The sequence below is a fragment of the Felis catus genome, chromosome B3, assembly GCF_018350175.1.
Source record: "Felis catus isolate Fca126 chromosome B3, F.catus_Fca126_mat1.0, whole genome shotgun sequence".
Lineage (NCBI taxonomy): Eukaryota > Metazoa > Chordata > Mammalia > Carnivora > Felidae > Felis > Felis catus.
The window spans coordinates 50,611,563-50,632,330 of NC_058373.1; the positions used below are offsets into that span (position 1 = coordinate 50,611,563).

At 37.8% G+C, this 20,768-nt stretch overlaps 1 protein-coding gene across 7 annotated transcripts in view; it reads left to right on the forward strand.

Annotated features, from left to right (window-relative positions):
* Positions 1-20,768, forward strand: part of WDR72 (WD repeat domain 72) — a 230,900-nt gene that overhangs the window by 44,161 nt on the left and 165,971 nt on the right. For all 7 annotated transcript variants that reach the window (XM_023255333.2, XM_023255335.2, XM_023255334.2 and 4 more), the window contains 4 exons: positions 1,906-2,047; positions 10,613-10,840; positions 13,141-13,361; positions 16,741-16,936. In XM_023255333.2, the coding sequence (XP_023111101.2) occupies positions 1,906-2,047; positions 10,613-10,840; positions 13,141-13,361; positions 16,741-16,936 (787 nt within the window). The remainder of the gene's footprint in view (positions 1-1,905; positions 2,048-10,612; positions 10,841-13,140; positions 13,362-16,740; positions 16,937-20,768) is intronic.

A 20,768-nucleotide genomic window follows, 5' to 3' on the forward strand; every position in this document is an offset into this window, starting at 1 on the left:
ATCCCAAACACCAAACAGGCTCCATGCTGTCAGCACAGAGCCTGATGTGGGGTTCAGTCCCATGAACTGTGAGATCATGACCTGAACCACAATCAAGAGTCAGATGCTTAACCAATTGAGCTACACAGGTGCCCCGAGAATTCGCTCTTAAGGGCTACTTTATTACCTCCTGTAGGGCAGGTGTTCCTTGTGATACACCCTGGGTACTGTGGTGACAAATCAGAGTTCATATGGTAAGGGGCTCTGAGGGGAGTGTCCAAGTGAATAGCAGAATCAGAGAGGGATACTGCAAAAGACGAGGGCAGAGGTGACAAGGTGTGGGTGTGAGCAAGTGATGAATGGCAGTGGCATAGTAGGTACAGAGGGAGAACAGCAGCACCGGAGCATATGCTGTTGGGGGAAATGAGGCATGCTGCCTGCCACCAACCACAGGAACCGAGTAACGGCTCAGCTTCTCTGTATCAAAATCATGAGGGAGTGGAACTAGTCAGTTCTAAGGTTCTTCAAGGTCAAGAGAGTTTGAGAAGCTAGTTTGCTGGTTTACCCAAATTGTATTGACACAGTTTCTAACACCTACAAAAGTGATGGATTGAGAAGTATAAGACTTGAAAGTGCCTTCTAAATCTGTAGAAGCAACTTCCTAGGAGCTGTTTCTCCTCTGCAGTGCTCTCATGTTGGAGGACTACCTTGGTTGTATGCTCTTGGATTCCTTTCTTCCTCTCTTCCTGTCTTAGTTTTCTTTTCTCCATAACAGGAATAATGGCAGTGTTTACTTACTCTGTAGCTTTGTTGTGAGGAATAAATATAGCAATGCTTTGGCCTTTAATACTCCTCAGATACATTACAGAACTTTTCCAATAATACATCAAAGTCCTGACCTTCAAACATATTTTCTAATGAGGAACTATCTATCACTTTCTTAGACTTCTTTACTTCTAGGACCAGCAGTTGGCTTTCTTTCCAGGGTGACTTTTCTTTGTACATCAAAAGAAGTTTTTTTTTTATAATCTCTTAATAATTTTGATGCCTTGTTCATAATCTCTATATGCAAGTCTGCCCAAAGAACATCTGCACTGCACTCAGGCACTAGAGACTCTAGACCCATTACACTGATAAAAGCATGTCTTCCAAAACTCTGGTGCTTAATATTCATACTCTGCCTCAGCAAAATTATAACCTTATGTACATAAATATATAATATATTAATATAAACTATAACTATATACTTAATTATATTAGTATTTATTTGTTTATTTACTTGTTTATGTTATGGACTCATTTTTATTTCTGATCTCCTAGAATGTTTAAAATCAAATATATTAAATATGAAAAGTAGTTAACAGAAAGTTGAAAGCATGTTAATAACACAAAATTACCACACATATATTACTTGTTGCTATTGTAATTGACAATGGAACTTAAGGGACCATACAGAAATCAGGCCTCCTTAGTGGACAGTAGGGTATGGTCATGAAGACATGGAATCTTTGCTGTCTATAACACTTTAGGTAAATCAACCTCTCCACTCTCAGTTTATTCATTTGGGAAATGGAGACAATGATAGTGCCAACCTCAGAGAATTAATGTGAGGATTATTTAGCGGAATAAATGTAAAGCCTCTAACATTATGTGTAATACAGACACAGAACATTAAGTACATGTTAAATAGTCTTAGTAACTCTCTGAAGTCTAGCTGTGGACTTTGCTTATTTTATAAAAATTTTTTTTGTCTTGAGTAAGAGGTAATGTCACTTAAGTTACCTGAAATTTTTGAAAGATCAGGAAGCAAATGGAAACAATTCAGTTAACCTATGAAATCTTGTTCCTCCATTTGAAAATAGGGGTTGTCATTTTATATTCAGATATTTTTTTCTACATAAAATCTAACTTTTTGTTTTGGACCAGGGCCTTTCCTTTGTTATGGGCTACATGAATGAAAGGAAAGAGCCTTTTTATAAGATACTATTCTCTGGAGAAGTCTCGGGAAGAATTACTTTGTGGCACATTCCTGATGTTCCAGTATCCAAGTTTGATGGCTCTCCTAGAGGTAAGACAGTTTCTAATCTATTTCTAATCACATGTCTTCTGAGAACTAGTTTATAATTAACTCAGTGTTTTTCTCATTTGAGTAACATGAGGCTACAAATAAGACAAATTTTCTCGTGCACCACACTATGCATTAGGTGCCAACATAAAAGGAGGTATAAACATGATGTTTCTAGATCTTATACAACAATACAACCAATACAATTCAAATTAACATCAATTTAACAGGAATGATGTTTTATTCAAATGAAATGGATGCTTATATATGGATGTAGGATAGGTTGACATGCCATACTCATGTTTTTGAATTTGTCATGCCCATATCCTGTACCCTTTACAACCAGTTCCTCTATCGGTATTATTACAGCTGCTTGGAACAGGAGGGACAGTTCCAATTATTCCATTCCATTATTACAGCTGCTTGGAACAGGAGGGAACTTGGCCACTAAACCATTTGGCTCTTTGAATGATTAGATGATTTAGCATTTGCTTATTTTCATTTTTCTTAGAATACAAAACTGAAGTCATTAAAGGAAACATTATTGTGGAGAACCTTCAAGCTCCTGAGACTTAGGTATTCCAAAATGAGGAAGCCCACCTTACTCTTTTTCCCTTACTCCCAAATCATTAAGTCATCTGTGAATCATTGTCTCGGGCACAGCAGAAACACAGTCCTCCACATTTGAATTCCAAAGCACAAGTTTCTGTTACTTAACAAATTCACTGGCATAATTTTAAGGTTCTTTGTCCCAAATGTTTTCAAAACGGTTCCTAATAGTCCTAGGTTAATAAGAAAATGGCCAAAAAAAAAAAAAAAAAAAAAAAAAAAGATTTAGAACCTGGTATGGTGTATGGAAAAGTTTCTTACAAGTTCAATTTTAAGAATTAAAATGTATACCATGCCCCTGCTAAGGCCACCTAATGGTTGCCCTAGGATTTCTCATGTATGTTCCACCACCAGCAGTGGAATTAAGGAAGCATTTACGTAACCTTCTTTATAATTAGAACAATAGAGAAGAGGAGCCAAGATGGCGGAACAGCATGGAAGTTTTTTTGTGTCTCGTGTGAATGAAATAGAGCCAGATAAACACTAAACTATCCTGCACACCTAGAAAACTGATGTGAAGATTACACAACAATCTGCACAACCTGAACCACAGAACACAGTGGCGCAGAGAGATGAACTGGGGGAGACAGAAGCCACAGAGGGAAGAGAGTGGTTTCCGCTTGTGGAGGGAGGATGGAGATGGTGGGGAGAATACGGGAAAAGCACCCCACCACCACCACCAAAAGCAGCTGGAGAGAAAGTGGAAAAGTGGAAACAGCTGCAGGGACTGAACTAAAAAGGGAGAAAGGAGAAAGGAGAGGGTTTAAATTCCATTAAGAATGTATAAACAGGGGGAGTGCAGAGTCTGAAACTCCGCAGTTTGATAACAGCAGGTGCTCTGGTGGGAAGGGTGAATCCCCAGGAGCAGAGTGAAGTCTGGGAGGTCTTTGGACCACATGAGGAGAGGCGGTTCCCCTGCTGGGAGGACTCCCCACAGGCAAGGGTCCCATCAGACCCTGGAGAACAACCATATTCGCTGGTGCTGGAACAAGGTTGTGAAGAGTGAAGCCTGGAGCCAGATGTGTGTTGTGATTTTCCATAATCCCTGAAACGCTGCTGCTACATGATCATGTGAACTTTTTCTGGGCTGGGCTGTCACCCAGCGGCAGTTTCTGGGCATCAACAGCAGCACGGTCCCGTGAACTTTCCTGGGTACAGCCAGCACCTGGCCCTTACTTGGTGAGACCCTCCTGCAGAGGGGTAGAACGGGTCAAAGCTGCAGTCCTCAGAAATGAGGGGTCAGGAAACACAGCTGCATCTGAGATAAAACTCAGGAGGGAGGTGCCACCTGGCAACCTGATGGCTTGGTAATGGACAGTGTAAAAGCAGGGAGTAGACAGAAGCCAGAGACAAAGGATGGGTGCGCCATTGCTAGTCGGGGAGAAGAGAGTTCTGATACTAAAGACTGGGTAGCTGGGTGATGCCATTTTCACCCCTCTCACACATGTGCATACAGATCTACATGGGCCACAACAATCCACCTGAGTAAGCTAAGCAGTGTCATCTAGTGGAGAGTGGAGCCATTTCACTAAGCCCCGCCCAACTGGGCCAAGCTTGCTCTTCAGGAATACCACACGTCTCCATGCCTGCTTAGTTTATGGACTATAAATCGCTTCATAGTTTGACTTCTAGGGGAAAATGATGTAATTTCAATCATATTTCAGTCTGTTCACTGGTCCATCTATTCAATTTTCTTTTTGTTTTCTTTTCATTTCTTTTCTTTTTCTTGAATACAGAAAGAAAAAATTATTTTTATTTTCAATTTTTATTAAAAATATTTTTCTTTAATTTTTCTACTATATTTTTTACTTTTTTGTAAATTTTTCAAATTCTATTTTACTCCCATCGTTTCATTTTATTCTATTTTATTCTATTCATTATTTCAAATTTTCAAACATTTTCCTTTTTTTTTCTTTTTCTTTTTCTTTTTTCTCCCCCACTTTTTCTCTAATCTATCAAGCTCCTTTCAACACCCAGACCAAAACACACCTAGGATCTAGCATCATTTATTTGATTTCTGTGTGCGTGTGTGTGTGTGTGTGTGTGTGTGTGTGTGTTGTTTTTAATTTTTTAATTTTAATTTGTTTTTACCTTATTCCTTTTCTTCCTTCAAAATTATGAAACAAAGGAATTCACTCAAAAGAAAAAGCAGAAAGAAACAACAGCCAGGGACTTAATCAACAGAGATACAAGCAAGATATCTGAACCAGAATTTAGAATCATGATAATAAGAATACTAGCTGGGGTTGAAAATATATTAGAATCCCTTTCTTCAGAGATAAAAACAAAGTAAAAGCTAGTCAAGATGAAATAAAAAAATGCTATAACTGAGCTTCAATCTCAAATGCTTGCCAAGGCGGCAAGAGTGGATGAGGAAGAGCAGCAAATCAGCGATATAGACAACAAACTTATGGAGAATAATGAAGCATAAAAAAAGAGGGAGACTAAGGCAAAAGAACATGATTTAAAAATTAGAGAAATCAGTGATTCATTAAAAAGGAACAACATCAGAATCATAAGGGTCCCAGAAGATGAAGAGAGAGAAATAGGCGTAGAAGGGTTATGTGAGCAAATCATAGTGGAAAACTTTCCTAACCTGGGAAATGACACAGACATCAAAATCCAGGAAACACAGAGGACTCCCATTAGATTCAACAAAAACCGACCATCGACAAAGCACATCATAGTCTAAATCACAAAATACTCAAGCAAAGAAAGAATCATGAAAGCAGCAAGGGGAAAAAAGTCCTTAACCTACAAGGGAAGACAGATCAGGTTTGCAGCAGACCTATCCACAGAAACTTGGCAGGCCAGAAAGGAATGGCAGGATATATTCAATGTGCTAAATCGGAAAAATATGCAGCCAAGAATTCTTTATCCAGCAAGGCTGTCATTCAAAATAGAGGGAGAGATTAAAAGTTTCCCAGACAAAAAATAAAGGAGTTCATGAACACTAAACCAGCCCTGCAAGAAATTTTAAGGGGGGCTCTCTGAGGGGAGAAAAGCAATAAATGAATGAATGAATGCACAAATTATAAATACATACATACATACATACATACATACATACATACATAAATACCAAAAGCAACAAAGACTAGAAAGGACCAGAGAACACCATCAGACACTCCCAACTCTACAGGAAACATAATGGCAATAAATTCATATGTTTCAGTACTCTCTCTAAATATCAATGGACTAAATGCTCTAATCAAAAGACATAGGGTAACAGAATGGATAAGAAAATAAGAGCTATCTATATGCTGTTTACAAGAGACCCACTTTAGACCTAAAGACACCTTCAAATTGAAAAGTAAGGGGATGGAGAACATCTATCATGCTAATGGTTGACAAAAGAAAGCCAGAGTAGCCATACTTATATCAGACAATCTAGATTTTAAAATAAGGACTGTAACAAGAGATGAAGAAGGCTGTTATATCATAATGAAGGGGTCTATCCACCAAGAAGACCTAGCAATTGTAAACATTTAAGTTCCAAATGTGTGAGCACCCAAATACATAAATCAGTTAATCACAAACATAAGAAACTCAATGATAATAATACCATCATAGTAGGGGACTTCAACACCCCACCTACAACAATGGAGAAATCATCTAAACGGACAGTCAACAAGGAAACAATGGCTTTGAATGACACACTGGACCAGATGGACTTAACATATATATTCAGAACATTTTATCCTAAAACAGTGGAATATACATTCTTCTCCAGTGCACATGGAACGCTGTCCAGAATAGATCACCAGCTGGGACACAAATCAGCCCTCAACAAGTTCCAAAGATCGAGATCATAGCGTGCATATTTTCAGACCACAATGATATGAAACTCGAGATCAACCACAAGAAAAAATTTGGAAAGATAACAAATACTTGGAGACTAAAGAACATCCTACTAAAGAATGAATGGCCTAACCAAGAACTTAAAGAGGAAATTAAAAAGTACATGGAAGCCAATGAAAATGATAACACCACAGCCCAAAACCTCTAGGATGCAGCAAAGGCAGTCCTAAGAGGGAAGTATATAGCAATCCAGGCCTTCGTACAGGAAGAAGAAAGGTCTCAGATCCACAACGTAACCTTACACCTAAAAGATCTGGGAAAAGAACAGCAAACAAAACCCAAAACCAGCAGAAGACAGGAAATAATAAAGAGTAGAGCAGAAATCAATGGTATCAAAACCAAACCAAACCAAACCAAACCAAACCAAACCAAACCAAACCAAAACAAACCAAAACAAAACAAAAACAGTAAAACAGATCAATGAAACCAGAAGCTGGTTCTTTGAGGAGTTAACAAAATTGATAAACCACTAGCCAGTTTAATCAAAAAGAAAAAGGAAAGGAGCCAAATAAATAAAATCAAGAAAGAGGAGAGATCACAACCAACACAGCAGAAATAAAAACAATAAGACAACATTTTAAGCAATTATACACCAATAAAATGGGGAATCTGGAAGAAATGGACAAGTTCCTAGAAACATATAAACTACCAAAACTGAAACAGGATGAAATACAAAATTGGAACAGACCATTACCAGTAAAGAAATCAAATTAGTAATAAAAAAATCTCCCAAAAAAACAAGAGTCCAGGGCCAGATAGCTTTCCAAGGGAATTCTACCAAACATTTAAGGAAGAGTTAAAACCTATCCTTTTGAAGCTGTCCTAAAAAATAGAAATGGGAGGAAAACTTCCAAATTCTTTCTATGAAACCAGCATTACCTTGATTCCAAAACCAGACAAAGACCCCACTACAAAGAAGAACTAAGACCAATTTCCCTGATAAACATGGATGCAAAAATCCTCAACAAGATATTAGCCAACCAGATCCAACAATACATTAAAAAAATTATTCACCACAATGAAGTGGTGAATCCTACCTGAATCCCTACCTGGGATGCAGGGCTGATTCATCACATTAATAAAAGAAAAGACAAGAACCACATGATCCTCTCAACAGATGCAAGGAAAGCATCTGACAAAATACAGCATCCTTTCTAGACAAAAACCCTCAAGAAAGTAGGAAAAAAGTATTATACCTTGAGATCATAAAAGCTATATATGAATGCCAATATCATCCTCAGTGGGGAATATCTGAGAGCTTTCCCCCTAAGGTCAGGAACAAGACCACTCTCGCCAGTGTTTTTCAACGTAGTGTTGGAAGTCTTAGCCTCTGCAATCAGACAACACAAAGAAATAAAAGGCATACAAATCAGCCAGGAGGAGGTCAAACTTTCACTCTTTGAAGATGACGTGATACTTAATATGGAAAACCCCAAAGATTTCAGCAAAAAACTGCTAGAACTGGTCCATGAATTCAGCAAAATGACAGGATATAAAATCAATGCACAGAAATCAGTTGCATTCCTATTCACCAACAATGAAGCAATAGAAACAGAAATCAAGGAATTGATTCCATTTACAATTGCACCAAAAACCATAAAATACCTAGGAATAAATCTAACCAAAGAGGTGAACAATCTACACACTGAAAACTATAGAAATCTTATAAAAGAAATTGAAGAAGACGCAAATAAATGGAAAAAGATTCCATGCTCCTCAATAGTAAGAACAAATGTTGTTAAAATGTCGATACTACTCAAAGCAATCTACATATTCAATGCAATCCCTATCAAAATAACACCAGCATTCTTCACAGAGCTAGAACAAACAATCCTAAAATTTGTATGGAACCAGAAAAGACCCCGAATAGCCAAAGCAATCTCGAAAAGGAAAACCAAAGCAGGAGGCATCACAAGTCCAGACTTCAAGCTGTATTCCAAAGCTGTAATCATCAAGACAATATGGTACTGGCACAAGAACAGACACTCAGATCAATGGAACATAACAGAAAACCCAGAAGTGGGTTCTCACAAACATATGGCCAACTAATCTTTGACAAAGCAGGAAAGAATATTCAGTGGAATAAAGACAGTCTCTTCAGCAAGTGGTGCTGGGAAAACTGGACAGAGACATGCAGAAAATTAACCTGGACCGCTTTCTTACACCATACACAAAAAGAAACTCAAAATGGATGAAAGACCTCAATGTAAGACAGGAAGCCATCAAAATCCTCAAGGAGAAAGCAGGCAAAACCTCTTTGATCTTGGCCACAGCAACTTCGTACTCAACACATCTCTGGAGGCAAGGGAAACAAAAGCAAAAATGAACTATGCGGACCTCATCAAAATAAAAAGCTTCTGCACAGAGAAGGAAACAATCAGCAAAACTAAAAGGCAACTGACAGAATGGGAGAAGATATTTGCAAACGACCTATCAGATAAAGGGCTAGTATCCAAAATCTATAAAGAACTTATCAAACTCAACACCCCAAAAAAACAAATAATCCAGTGAAGAAATGGTCAAAAGACATGAATAGACACTTCTCCAAAGAAGTTGGACATTCAGATGGCCATCTGCCACATGAAAAATGCTCCACATCACTCATCATCAGGGAAATACAAATCAAAACCACAATGAGGCACCACCTCACACCGGTCAGAATGGCTAACATTAACAACTCAGGCAAGAGCAGATGTTGGCAAGGATGTGGAGAAAGAGGATCTCTTTTGCACTGTTGTTGGGAATGCAAGCTGGTGCAGCCACTCTGGAAAACAGTATGGAGGTTCCTCAAAAAGTTAAAAATAGAACTACCCTATGATCCAGCAATTGCACTACTAGTATTTATCCAAGGGATACAGGTATGCTGTTTCAAAGGGGCATATGCACCCCAATGTTTATAGCAGCAATATCAACAATAGCCAAAGTATGGAAAAGCCCAAATATCCACTGATGGATGAATGGATAAAGAAGATGTGGTATACACACACACACACACACACACACACACACACACACACACACTGGATTTCACACACACACACGCACACACACACACACAAACACACACACAATATATTATTACTTGGCAATCAAAAAGAGTGAAATCTTGCCATTTGCAACTACGTTGATGGAACTAGAGGGTATTAGGCTAAGCGAAATTAGTCAGAGAAAGACAAATATCATATGATTTCACTCATATGAGGACTTTAAGACACAGAAGAGATGAACACAAGGGAATAGAAGCAAAAATAATATAAAAGCAGGAAGGGGAACAAACATAAGAGACTCTTAAATATGGAGAACAAACAGAGGGTTGCTGGAGGGGTTGTGGGAAGGGGATGGTCTAAATGGGTAAGGGGCATTAAAGAATCTACTCCTGAAATCACTGTTGCACTATATACTAAATAAGTTGGATGTAAATTAAAAAAAAAAATAAACAGTAAAAAAAAACCCCACAATAATTAGAACCATAGATATCTATGACAATTCTTAATGCTCATCTAAGGTTTGGGCTCTAGGTTTTTCACAGTCACTGTGGCACGTGTACTGCAAGATCAGGGGTGCCCTTTAATAGAGAAATAGGTTGGCTTTAACTCACCCTCTTTGCTCCTAGATCCAAGCCTCTCTCCCTTCCTGAGCCTACTTGACAGCCAGTTCAAATGCTTGGGTGGTGAACTATATAGAATGATAACCAGTGCTCTTAGTAATTCATAGATAATTGGGGGCTTGGTATGATTTAGAGATACCCATACCCCTAATATTTAAAGAATACATTTATTACATTTTCCTCACACAACTAACAGACCCTCAGTTTTCCTTTTTAACACTGCTGAGACAAATAGAGAACTCATGAGACTGGACCACCACTTTACATCACTGCAAGAATTTCTCTGTTCTTTTCAGTTGACCTAGGTCTAAAATGAATGCACTAATACACATCTATTCTGAGGCTCCTTGAAGGACAGAGGACCAAAGAGATAGCATTTTGAGTAAAGACAATACTCTGTGTACCCCAAGGGATGGTCCCTTGATAACAGTTTCCATGTCTATGATGAATTTAAAAGCCAAATTTTCCCTTTTTGTGTGTTTTCCCTTTAGAAATACCAATAACTGCCACCTGGACCCTTCAAGATAATTTTGATAAGCATCATACCATGAGTATTATCGACCATGTCCCTGGGGCTGGAACGGTGATAGTCACTTCATCAGAGTATGTTTCAAGTCTTGATAAACTAATATGTGGCTGTGAAGATGGGACCATTTTGATTACACAGGCTTTGAATGCTGCCAAAGCAGGACTTCTAGAAGGCGGTTCTTTATTAAAAGGTCATTGAATTTTATGTAACCTTATTTATTTAATTTACTTAAGCTTCAACTTTAACAAGCTGTACTAAGAAGATTGCCGAAGCTTAAAAAATGTGCTGACATTTACTAATTAATGTGTACATATTTGAATGTTAAAGTAAAACACATATCTGGATTTTTTTTAAAGTCATTGATACAATGAGAAATATATTTCTTTTTTCCCTTGATCTTTCTGCTCCCTTCACCAAAAGCAACTGCTATTAAGTTTCCTTATACCCTTCTTGAAATTTTCTCTGCATATGCAAGTACATAGCGACATAGCAATATGCATTCTTTTAATTATATTATACAATATATTATATATTATACAAACTATACACTTTACAGAAATACCCTGAAACATAACTTAAAATATTTTGGAGCACATTCTTTATGAGTTCATTTTAAATGACTAATAATAATTAAATTTTCATTTAAAAAAATCTCTTAATAATGGGTGTTTCAGTTTTTGTAGTCTTTGGCTACAACAGAAAATGCTGAATTAACCATCTTTGTACATATATATGGTCATACCTATAGTATTAGTTGCAGGACTAGAATTACTGGATCAACACTTAGGAATATTTTTAATTTTGAAAATTTATCTAAAAATGTTCTCCATAGAACATCTGTGTACAAGTGTGTCCACTAACAGCCTATGAAACTGACTTTTTCCCCATACCTTAGCCTACTTTGTGTGCTATTAAACTTTTTAGTATTTGCCGATCAGAACAAAATGGTATCTTCCTGTTTTAATTTTTATTTCTCTGTTAATGAAGTGTAAATATGCTCTTACACATTTTTGTGTATTTCAAAAGTGAATACCTATTAAATAAAGACTGTTGTGCAGAAGTTGTCTTATTTACATAAGACAAGGAAAGGAAGGAAAATGTAGGAAGTGATTGAGATTTGGGGATGTGTAGATAATATCTAATATTTTTTAATGCATGGATCCTATTAGACTGTTAGGTCCTTAAAAGTTAAGGCCAAATCTCAATTTTTAAGACACACCTTGTTACCTTGCCTACCACCTGTTCTCAGCTTACTTTGACTACTTACTAAATGTTACTAACTTGTATTCAGTGATTGCCTAAAAGAGAGGAGGGATAGCAATGAACCTAGGAGAGGTTAGTACTGCTCAACAGCTCAACAGCTACTATAAAAAGTTAGTTAAAAAGCTTAAGACCTTAGCACTTTTTATGTAGGCTGATTTTTCTCATCCAGAAAGCAAGCATAAAGCTAAATTGGACTTGAATATCTGAATTAATATTCGTTAATTGGTTTGCTAAGGGGATATAAACTGAGGATGTGCCTCCTGTAAGTGAAATAACTAATGATTCTTTAACTGAAGTAATAATGATTCTTTGGGACTCTTTTTTAGTTTGTGTAAAGAGGGTTTGTAGTCTGTGGTCTTCTCTAATTTTTTTTTTATTTAAATTTTTTTTTTTTTAGTTTTAGCTAATGATGAAGAGGCAGTATGGAAACTGAGTGTCAGTAGTCCTGTGTTCTAGTACATCTGTGGTATGAAATACCCACATTCCTACCAAGTGCTAGTGCTAGGAAATGAAGGACATTATCTTATTTATTCTACACAACAGTCTTGTGTGAAACAAGGCTATTATCGTCCCAAGTTTTTCAGATGCAGTACCTGTGGCTTAGAGGGGAAAAGCAACTTGTCATGGTGACCCATCTAGTAAGTGACATACCTAGAAAACCAAAGCATTCATGTAATAGCAAAGCTATGCTCTTAAACATTATGCTGTGCTTTTTCACACTTGGATTCAAGTCACGTAACTTCTTTGAGCCTCAGATACTTTACCTGTAAAACGAAGAGGTAGAACCAGATAATCTAATATTTTTGGAGGCAAAAATGTTCTGTGAAACTTTGCTTTTCTTTTATACTAGACTTGGTTATGCTTATTGAAAGGGCAGCAGTGATGTTCTGAGATTAATTTTTTAGAAGCGAAATGGATGAATTGTTCACTCTTTTAGAACAGCCTTTGTTATTTGATGGCACTGGAATTAGTAACCTGCTAACATCCTTAAAGAATTGGTAGACTTCGAACAACTGGCTTTAATGCTTCATCAAAAGCATGACATAACTTATGAGGAGACGTTTGCCTTTGAAATGGTCCACTGATTGGTCATTCATTTTTTTAACCAACAGCCTCGCTTTAATTATGTGTATCTTCTTTACATTAAAATTTTATAAAAGAAAATTTCAACACTATTTCTTGAGCAAAAATAATTTTTTCATTATTTGGTGTTTCGTTGTTTTCCAGATTCCCTTCCTCATAAAGTTCTCAAAGGCCATCACCAAAGTGTTACGTCATTACTTTACCCACATGGTCTCTCTTCAAAATTAGACCAAAGTTGGCTTCTATCTGGGGACCAGGACTCATGTGTCATCTTGTGGAATATCTTCACTGAAGAAGTTTTGCATAAATTCTTTTTGGAGGCTGGTCCAGTAACAAGTCTTTTGATGTCACCAGAGAACTTCAGAGTAAGTTAAGACAAACAGTAAAACATAACATAATTTTTTTTAAATTTTTTAAAAATTTACTTAGAGAGAGAACATGAGATGGGGAGGGACAGAGAGAGAGGGAAAAGGAGAATCCCAAGCAGGCTCTATGTTGTCAGCATGGAGTCCGACGTGGGGCTCAAACTCACAAACCACAAGATCTTGACCTGAGCCAAAATCAAGTCAGACGCTTAACTGAGACACCCAGGTGCCCCTAATTTAAAAGTTATATAACATTGCACGGGGCGCCTGGGTGGCTTAGTCGGTTGAGCGGCTGACTTTGGCTCAGGTCATGATCTCGCAGTCCGTGAGTTCGAGCCCCGCGTCGGGCTCTGTGCTGACAGCTCGGAGCCTGGAACCTGTTTCGGATTCTGTGTCTCCCTCTCTCTGACCCTCCCCCGTTCATGCTCTGTCTCTCTCTGTCTCAAAAATTAATAAACATTAAAAAAAAAGTTATATAACATTACAGAATGTTTAAAAACAATGGGTTTTTTACAATGGAAACCCATGTTCCCACAGAAAAGAAAAGTTCTATATATTCTTAATACAATGGGGTAAATTTTATGAATTCCTTTCTAAATTTTTATATGCATTTTACTATGGTTACAGCTTATGCAAATAATTTGATTCTAAAGATTTTGCCAATTCTTGGCTTTACAAAAGCCAGTTAATTTACTTTCTTTTCCCCCCCAATTCTATGTCTTAATTTTAACAGTTTTATTTTTTTAATTTTTGTTATTATTTTTTTAATGTTTATTGTATTTTTGAGAGAGAGACAGAGTGCGCATGTGTGTGAGCAGGGAAGGGGCAGAGAGAGATGGGGACAAAGGATCCAAAGCAGGGCTCTGGGGTGACAGCAGAGAGCCCAATGCAGGGCTGGAACTCATGAACCATGAGATCATGACCTGAGCCAAAGTGACACGCTTAACTGACTGAGCCACCCGGGCGCCCCGTATTATTTTTTTTTAAGAAAAGTAATTGACACTCAATATGGAAGCAATTAAAATATATAGGATTCTGTACATTAGAAAATAACTTTTGCCTTCAATAATTTACTTTTATAACAATATTTATAGTTACTATTTTCCTTTTCTTAAATAGGTTTTTGTTTGCTCTCTTTCATTTGTTTAACAAATACAGAGCTTTAACAAATTTCTGAGCATCTACCTTGGGCAGGACAAAAGGAAATATTTACAGATAATATTTTCTTATGCAATATGAATTTAACTTCAGTTTCCATAAAGCTGACATCTTTGTTAAAATATGAATGATTAACTTTTGAGTTTCCTGAGTTTGTCAATTACTTGCCAAAATTGGCAATTGACTTGCCAAAATTATTTCTCTGTAATAATATTTAAAAACTCAGCTTCAAAGTAAACGCAGAGCAAACTTACACTGTATTTTTGCAGTAAGGCATCATGAAAGAAATAGTGAAACAAAGTTAAGGGACTTAAAAAAAAGACATATATGGTGATTTGGGATACTTTGATATGTCTTTTATTCTGAAGTTCCCTTCTTTAACCATTTTTTTTTTTCCTCAAAGCTCCAGGACAGTAGTCAAATCCTGACCTCTTTTACTTTTGCCTCAGTCATAAATGACTTAATTCCAAGGACCATAATCCATTGAAACCAAGCCAAATAAAAAGGAAGTTTATTGAAAGGGCCTAAGAGGCAGTATTTTAGACATACAAGACAAAACACTACAGCAAGGACTCTGTGCAGTTTGAACTTATATTCAGAAACCAAGGTTACTCTTCAAGTTTCCTATCCCAAAGGAGTCTGTTTTCTGTGATTTCTCCTTTTGTTTCTTTTTTAATGTTTGTTTATTTTTGAGAGAGAGAGAGAGAGAGAGAGAGAGAGAGAGAGAGAACAGGGGAGGGGCAGAGAGAGGGGGACAGAGGATACAAAGTGGGCTCTGCGTGCTGACTCAAACACGTGAACCATGAGCTCATGACCTGAGCCTAAGGCAGACATTTATCCACTGAGCCACCCAGGTGCCCCTTGTGATGACTCCTTTCTCTTGCTTGTTCCTGTAACTTCTTTTAGCAATTTCAAATGTGTAGAAAAGAGAATCTGATTGTCCTAGTGTGGGTCTCTAGTGTATATCTACCTCTGGCTATAGGATCTGTGTTCACATGTTGTGTGTATGTTCACATGTTATATGTAAGTATAATTTTCCCGAAGTACATTGGGCTCTCTATTCTAGAAGCTGTGGGCTGTGCTGGTTCTCTAACAGGTAATAGTAGTAGGGAGGCAATGCCATCTGCCTTATTCTACGAGTCTGGGTTCCCCATATATCACACCTGCCATTTTGTGATTTTTTTTTCCCCTCGGGATTTTTGTAGTCTCCTTAGAAAGAATTAGGAAAAATAACTTGCTCCCCAACACCCCACAGAAAGAGATCAGTAATGGGCATGGGGAGGTTCTCAGGGGATCCCAACGAGAGCTTTAAACACAGCAGCTGAAACTCTGGCTAGGTACCCTAGTGAAGGTAGGAGCATCCACGTTGCAAAAAATGGTTAGAAAGGAAACAAAGACGCAGAAGAACCACTACCTACTCCCCCTCTCCCCCTCACCCCATCCCACCCACCCCCCATCACAGGCTGACTAACACATGGCCCTCTTGGTGAGGCACAACCTGCCCTGTAAACTCCTCCCAGATTAGCCTCACAGCAACCAGCATGGATGGTCTTTGTCCTAAACTGTGTTCAAGGTAACCACATGCTGACTTTTTAAAAAGTATCTTAAGAATCTTTGTCCTGTGAGCCTATTTTTGATCCTTGTGTCTTTGAAGCTGTGCATTCAGTTGGAACTATCTAATGCTTACCTCTTTTAGATTGTGTCTACACTGAGTTTCCTGTTTGGATTAGAATCTGAATAGTTCTGGGAACACCAAATCACATTCTGAGGCTCTAAGTGGAAAATATCAGCTCATGATACCCTTGGGCCTAAGCTTGTGTCTACAAATAGCTTCTTTTTGTGGCAACAAATTAGTTCTGGGGTTTATTTTATTCTGCATTATTTCCGATGTCTGCCTCGCTGCCTGAATTTGCTGAGTGATGGTCAAGTCCTTCATTTATCTTATAAGTAGATTTGGCTTGGAATTCTCCTTTTTCACTGTGTCTCTTGACTTTCCTAATAAGTTGCTGAATTTAAAATCGACTTGGTGTTTAAAACCCCTCTTCATAGTGTTATGTGAAGAGGTCCTATAGAAAACAAAAATGTCATTTTGTAAATGGTGTTTAAACAAAATATTTTTATGTCACTAGGGGGGGAAATCTCATTTAATTTTAAGAAAAGCATTTGATTATTCACTTACAAATAACTCTGTTTTATTTTGTTCTGTTTTGTTTTCCCATAGCTAAGAAGTGATCAGGTAATTTGCTGTGTATGCAGTGACCATTCTGTGGCTCTCCTTCACCTTGAGGGGAAGAGGTGCCTCCTGCATGCCCGGAAGCACCTTTTCCCTGTGAGGATGATAAAATGGCACCCAGTTGAGAATTTTTTAATTGTTGGATGTGCTGACGACTCCGCTTACATCTGGGAAATTGAAACAGGTAAATTGGAACGTTACCCCTTTGATTCTTTACATATTTATGCATTAAAGCATTTGGCTGGGTGGAGAGTTCCAGAGACTACATGGTGACCACCTCACCTGCTTTCACCTTTGGTTGGGCTGCGTTTAATGGCTTTGGTTGAAGGCATGTATGGAAAATAAAACACAGTGGCCCAAGTCAGATCTTGACCAACTGATGATTAGCTGACAGAGCATTGCACAGGAATGAGCCGGATATTTCTGGAAGCTATAAATAAAAACATAAGTTATCTACTTTAATTATTAACAAGAGAGAAATTTAGTGTCCTACTAGTCTCAAATTATCATTAAATTCTGCCTTCTTCAGCATACTCATGATCTCAGCAACATTTTGAGCTAATTGATGATCAGTAATAATGGAATATAATTAATTACAAAACTGCAAAAAGTTGAGTCAGGGAAACTGAAAACTGAGTGGCTCAATTGAACTTTTGACGTCGTCGTGTGGAGAATGTACAGTTTGAACTTCCAAGTTTAAAAAAAAAGTTTTACAGTGTAACTTAAGATTGAGAGTAACACATTTCAGGCAGATGCTGGGAACTTATCAAATAAGGCAAGGTAATTAATGAACGGGAGTCAGGGGAGTGTGCTTGAGAGTACATTTCACTGAAACCATAGCATGATATTTATTGATTAATCAGTGGTGGTTTTATGTTGGGGGTTATTAACAGACTGGATAGTTTATAATATTATAGTTTAGAGTCATACTTCACCAAAATAATTGCTATTTTCTTTACATTTGACTTTCATGTGTTAATGATGATGACTAATGTACTGGTGTATGGAGGGTGCAATATAATTCTGTCTTACGTTTGTACCTTGCTTTACAGCTTTGATGGCCTTCCATATTCATTTCCCATTAGATTATCACAACTTCTAGTGTAGGTGGAGGAGGTTTTATTCCCCATTCTATTGATGATGAATTTGTAACTGATTTGTACATGTGCAAGATTACATTGCTAATAAGGGGTGAACCAGTATGAGGGCCCTGTCTTTCTTTGCACAATATGCACAAAATTAAGAGAGTTTTAGAATTCTTAGGTAATCTATCAACCTGAGTGACAATGGAGTATAATGGATAAAATGAGCTCTAAAGCCTGGGCTTGGTTCCAGGACCTGCTAACAAAGGTTGGCCTTGGGCAATAACTTGGCTTCACTGCATGTCAATTTCTTCATCTATGAAATGGGAGTAATGATACCACCCTCCTGTCAGGATTAAATTAACTAATACTGACCATGCTTGTAAACAGTGCCTATAGGTGCTAAGGCCTTAGTAATAATTAACTATTATTAATATGATCAAAGAATGCGGTAAAATCTTGATTTCTGCTTGTGGAATCTAAGTCTGTAAAACACATGCACTTATAAATGTGTGCAACTGCATTGTTTTCAGTTGTGAAATTGTGAATACTGGCTAACCAAACCTATTTTTCCTAGAAAATAGAATCTAGTGAGAATAAAGAGATTTCTGGGTACTGACAAGTGTTTACACTTCCATTGCCCCATCGGGATACCTCTCAGCCTGTGCAATTTTTTATTTATGTAGTTTTTGATGGGGTGGTCAGTAAAGGGGGGAAGCCAAGCCACTAGTACGTCTTAAATCTGTATTTATTCCCACATCGCATTTTAATTTTATTATTTATTTTTATACTCCCCAATCCATAACTAAATATTGTAGAACATTTGAAAACTACAGAAAAAAATAAAGAAAAGCAAATAATCCTATCCCACTGCCTAAAGATAACTGCTATTAATATTTTGATCTGCTTTGTCACACATCTTTCTATGTCAATAAATAGATGCCTATATTGTGTTTCAGTCATGGTCCTGGCAGAAAATAGAATTTCACCTGGGTAGGTCAAATGGAGAGACTTTAATGAAAGGACTATTTATAAGGGTGTGGATGGGACTTAGGGAACAGATAAGGAATGGATAGTGAGGCTCCCATCACCCAGACACTGGTAGTATCAGGAAGCTCTTATCACTTCCCTAGGGCTGAAGCAACAAGAGGAGAAAATAGTGTTAGTGGAACCCTGTGAGAGTCGAGGCTATGGAAGAGTGGTCATTCATTCCCTGAAGTCATGGAAGACAAACAGCTCCTCCCAGAGATGCAGGACTGAGACAAAGAAAGAGTTGGAAGAAATTATTTTCTCTCTCCCTCTGCAATCACATTCATTAGTTTGATCCAACTGCAAGTCGGAGAGGAGGGACATTCTGTTCTAGGCATTAGGCAGGGGCACAGAGCAGATGCAGAGGAGTAGGGAAAGGGTGGAGTAGGTTGTCAATGGACAGTAATTGGCATTGTGGCCACTATGGACCATGATACTCTAGCTTGGGAATCTTCTATAGCTGGTCATGGATATTTTTTCCTTTAAAAAAAAGGTTTGTTTTAAAATTTCCATATCAGGAGCCCCTGGGGGGCTCAGCCAGTTAAACATGTGACTCCTGGTTTTGGCTCAGGTCATGATCTCGCAGTTCATGAGTTTTGAGCCCCGCATCAGGCTCTGAACTGACAGTATGGAGCCTACTTGGGATTCTCTCTCTCCCTTTCTCTCTCTCTGCGCCTCACCCACTCACTCTCTCTGTCTCTCAAAATAAATAAAAAATAAATAAAATAGAACTTCCATATCAAATAATGTGTACACATTTAGAGCCAAATAAAACTATGAAATGTTTGTTTCAAATGAGACTGTGAGGCTATTTATCTCATGGTTGTCTACATTAACACTTCATAAACAAGCTTAACTCAACCTAAGACAGGACTTATAATTGATGAAAATATTACTAATAATTACATAAATGCATTCATATTTGTGATGTGCCTCTTCAGTTTTTCAAAATATCCTCCCATTAGCAATCTCATTTGAATCCCCAACACTGCGCACACGGCTGACACCCTAAATTTCCTCACCATGCCCATCCTTTCTGGATAAGTTTATGTTGTTCCTTTTAGTCTGTGTTTGGTATTGGCTTTATTTTGGGTTGCCTTTAACCTCTGCAATTCCAATTTTGTTTAAAATGTAATGAACTACTTTTTCTTTCCTTAGCTGGATTTCATCTGACTAAAATACTTACATCACATTCACTGTGCTAGATGTCTGTTGCATCATTTCTCTGTAGAAGTGAGAAAATTCAGGATCGGAAAGCTCTTGTGTTTATAGTTTCATAAAATGAGTGGAAAAATACCAGCTAAGGCCAAAACAACTCGAAAGAGGCCTATGAGGCTATAGAATGTGCTTGCTCACTGATTTACCTGGCACATGGATACGTAAATGAACGAATTAACTAACAAATTTTCTTGGACCTTAGATTGAGTAAAAATGAGTTTACCTTAACATTGGCCCATGTAGTGGCTTTTACATCATGGCTGCCCAACTGTAGGTAGCTTTCTTCTCCAACTCTTCCCTAAGATTTCTGGAGTTTATGGGGCCTGTCTCATCTCCTCAGGTGTAAGTCTGTGTATTTTCTACTCCAGGCAATTTTCCTGGGTTTTTTTTCCTTTAAGCTTTGCTAGAAGGTTCACACTTAGTTCCATGTGCAACTAGACTTACTCCCTGCTCCATTTCCCCAGTACTCTGCCTCCTCTAAATAGATGAAGGAGGGATAAACTGACAACAAAGCATTTTCCAGATCTTCCAGCATTAGAGCACTCCAGAGCTCATAGAGAGTAAATAGGAGGTGTCAGTGGGATACAGATTTGCGGGAAAGGGGCCTAGAAAGAAAAGGCAGGGGAAGGGGACTGAAGCTAAAAGTAATTCATTCTCAACTGTGCCAGAAGCCCGCTTTGGTAGAAG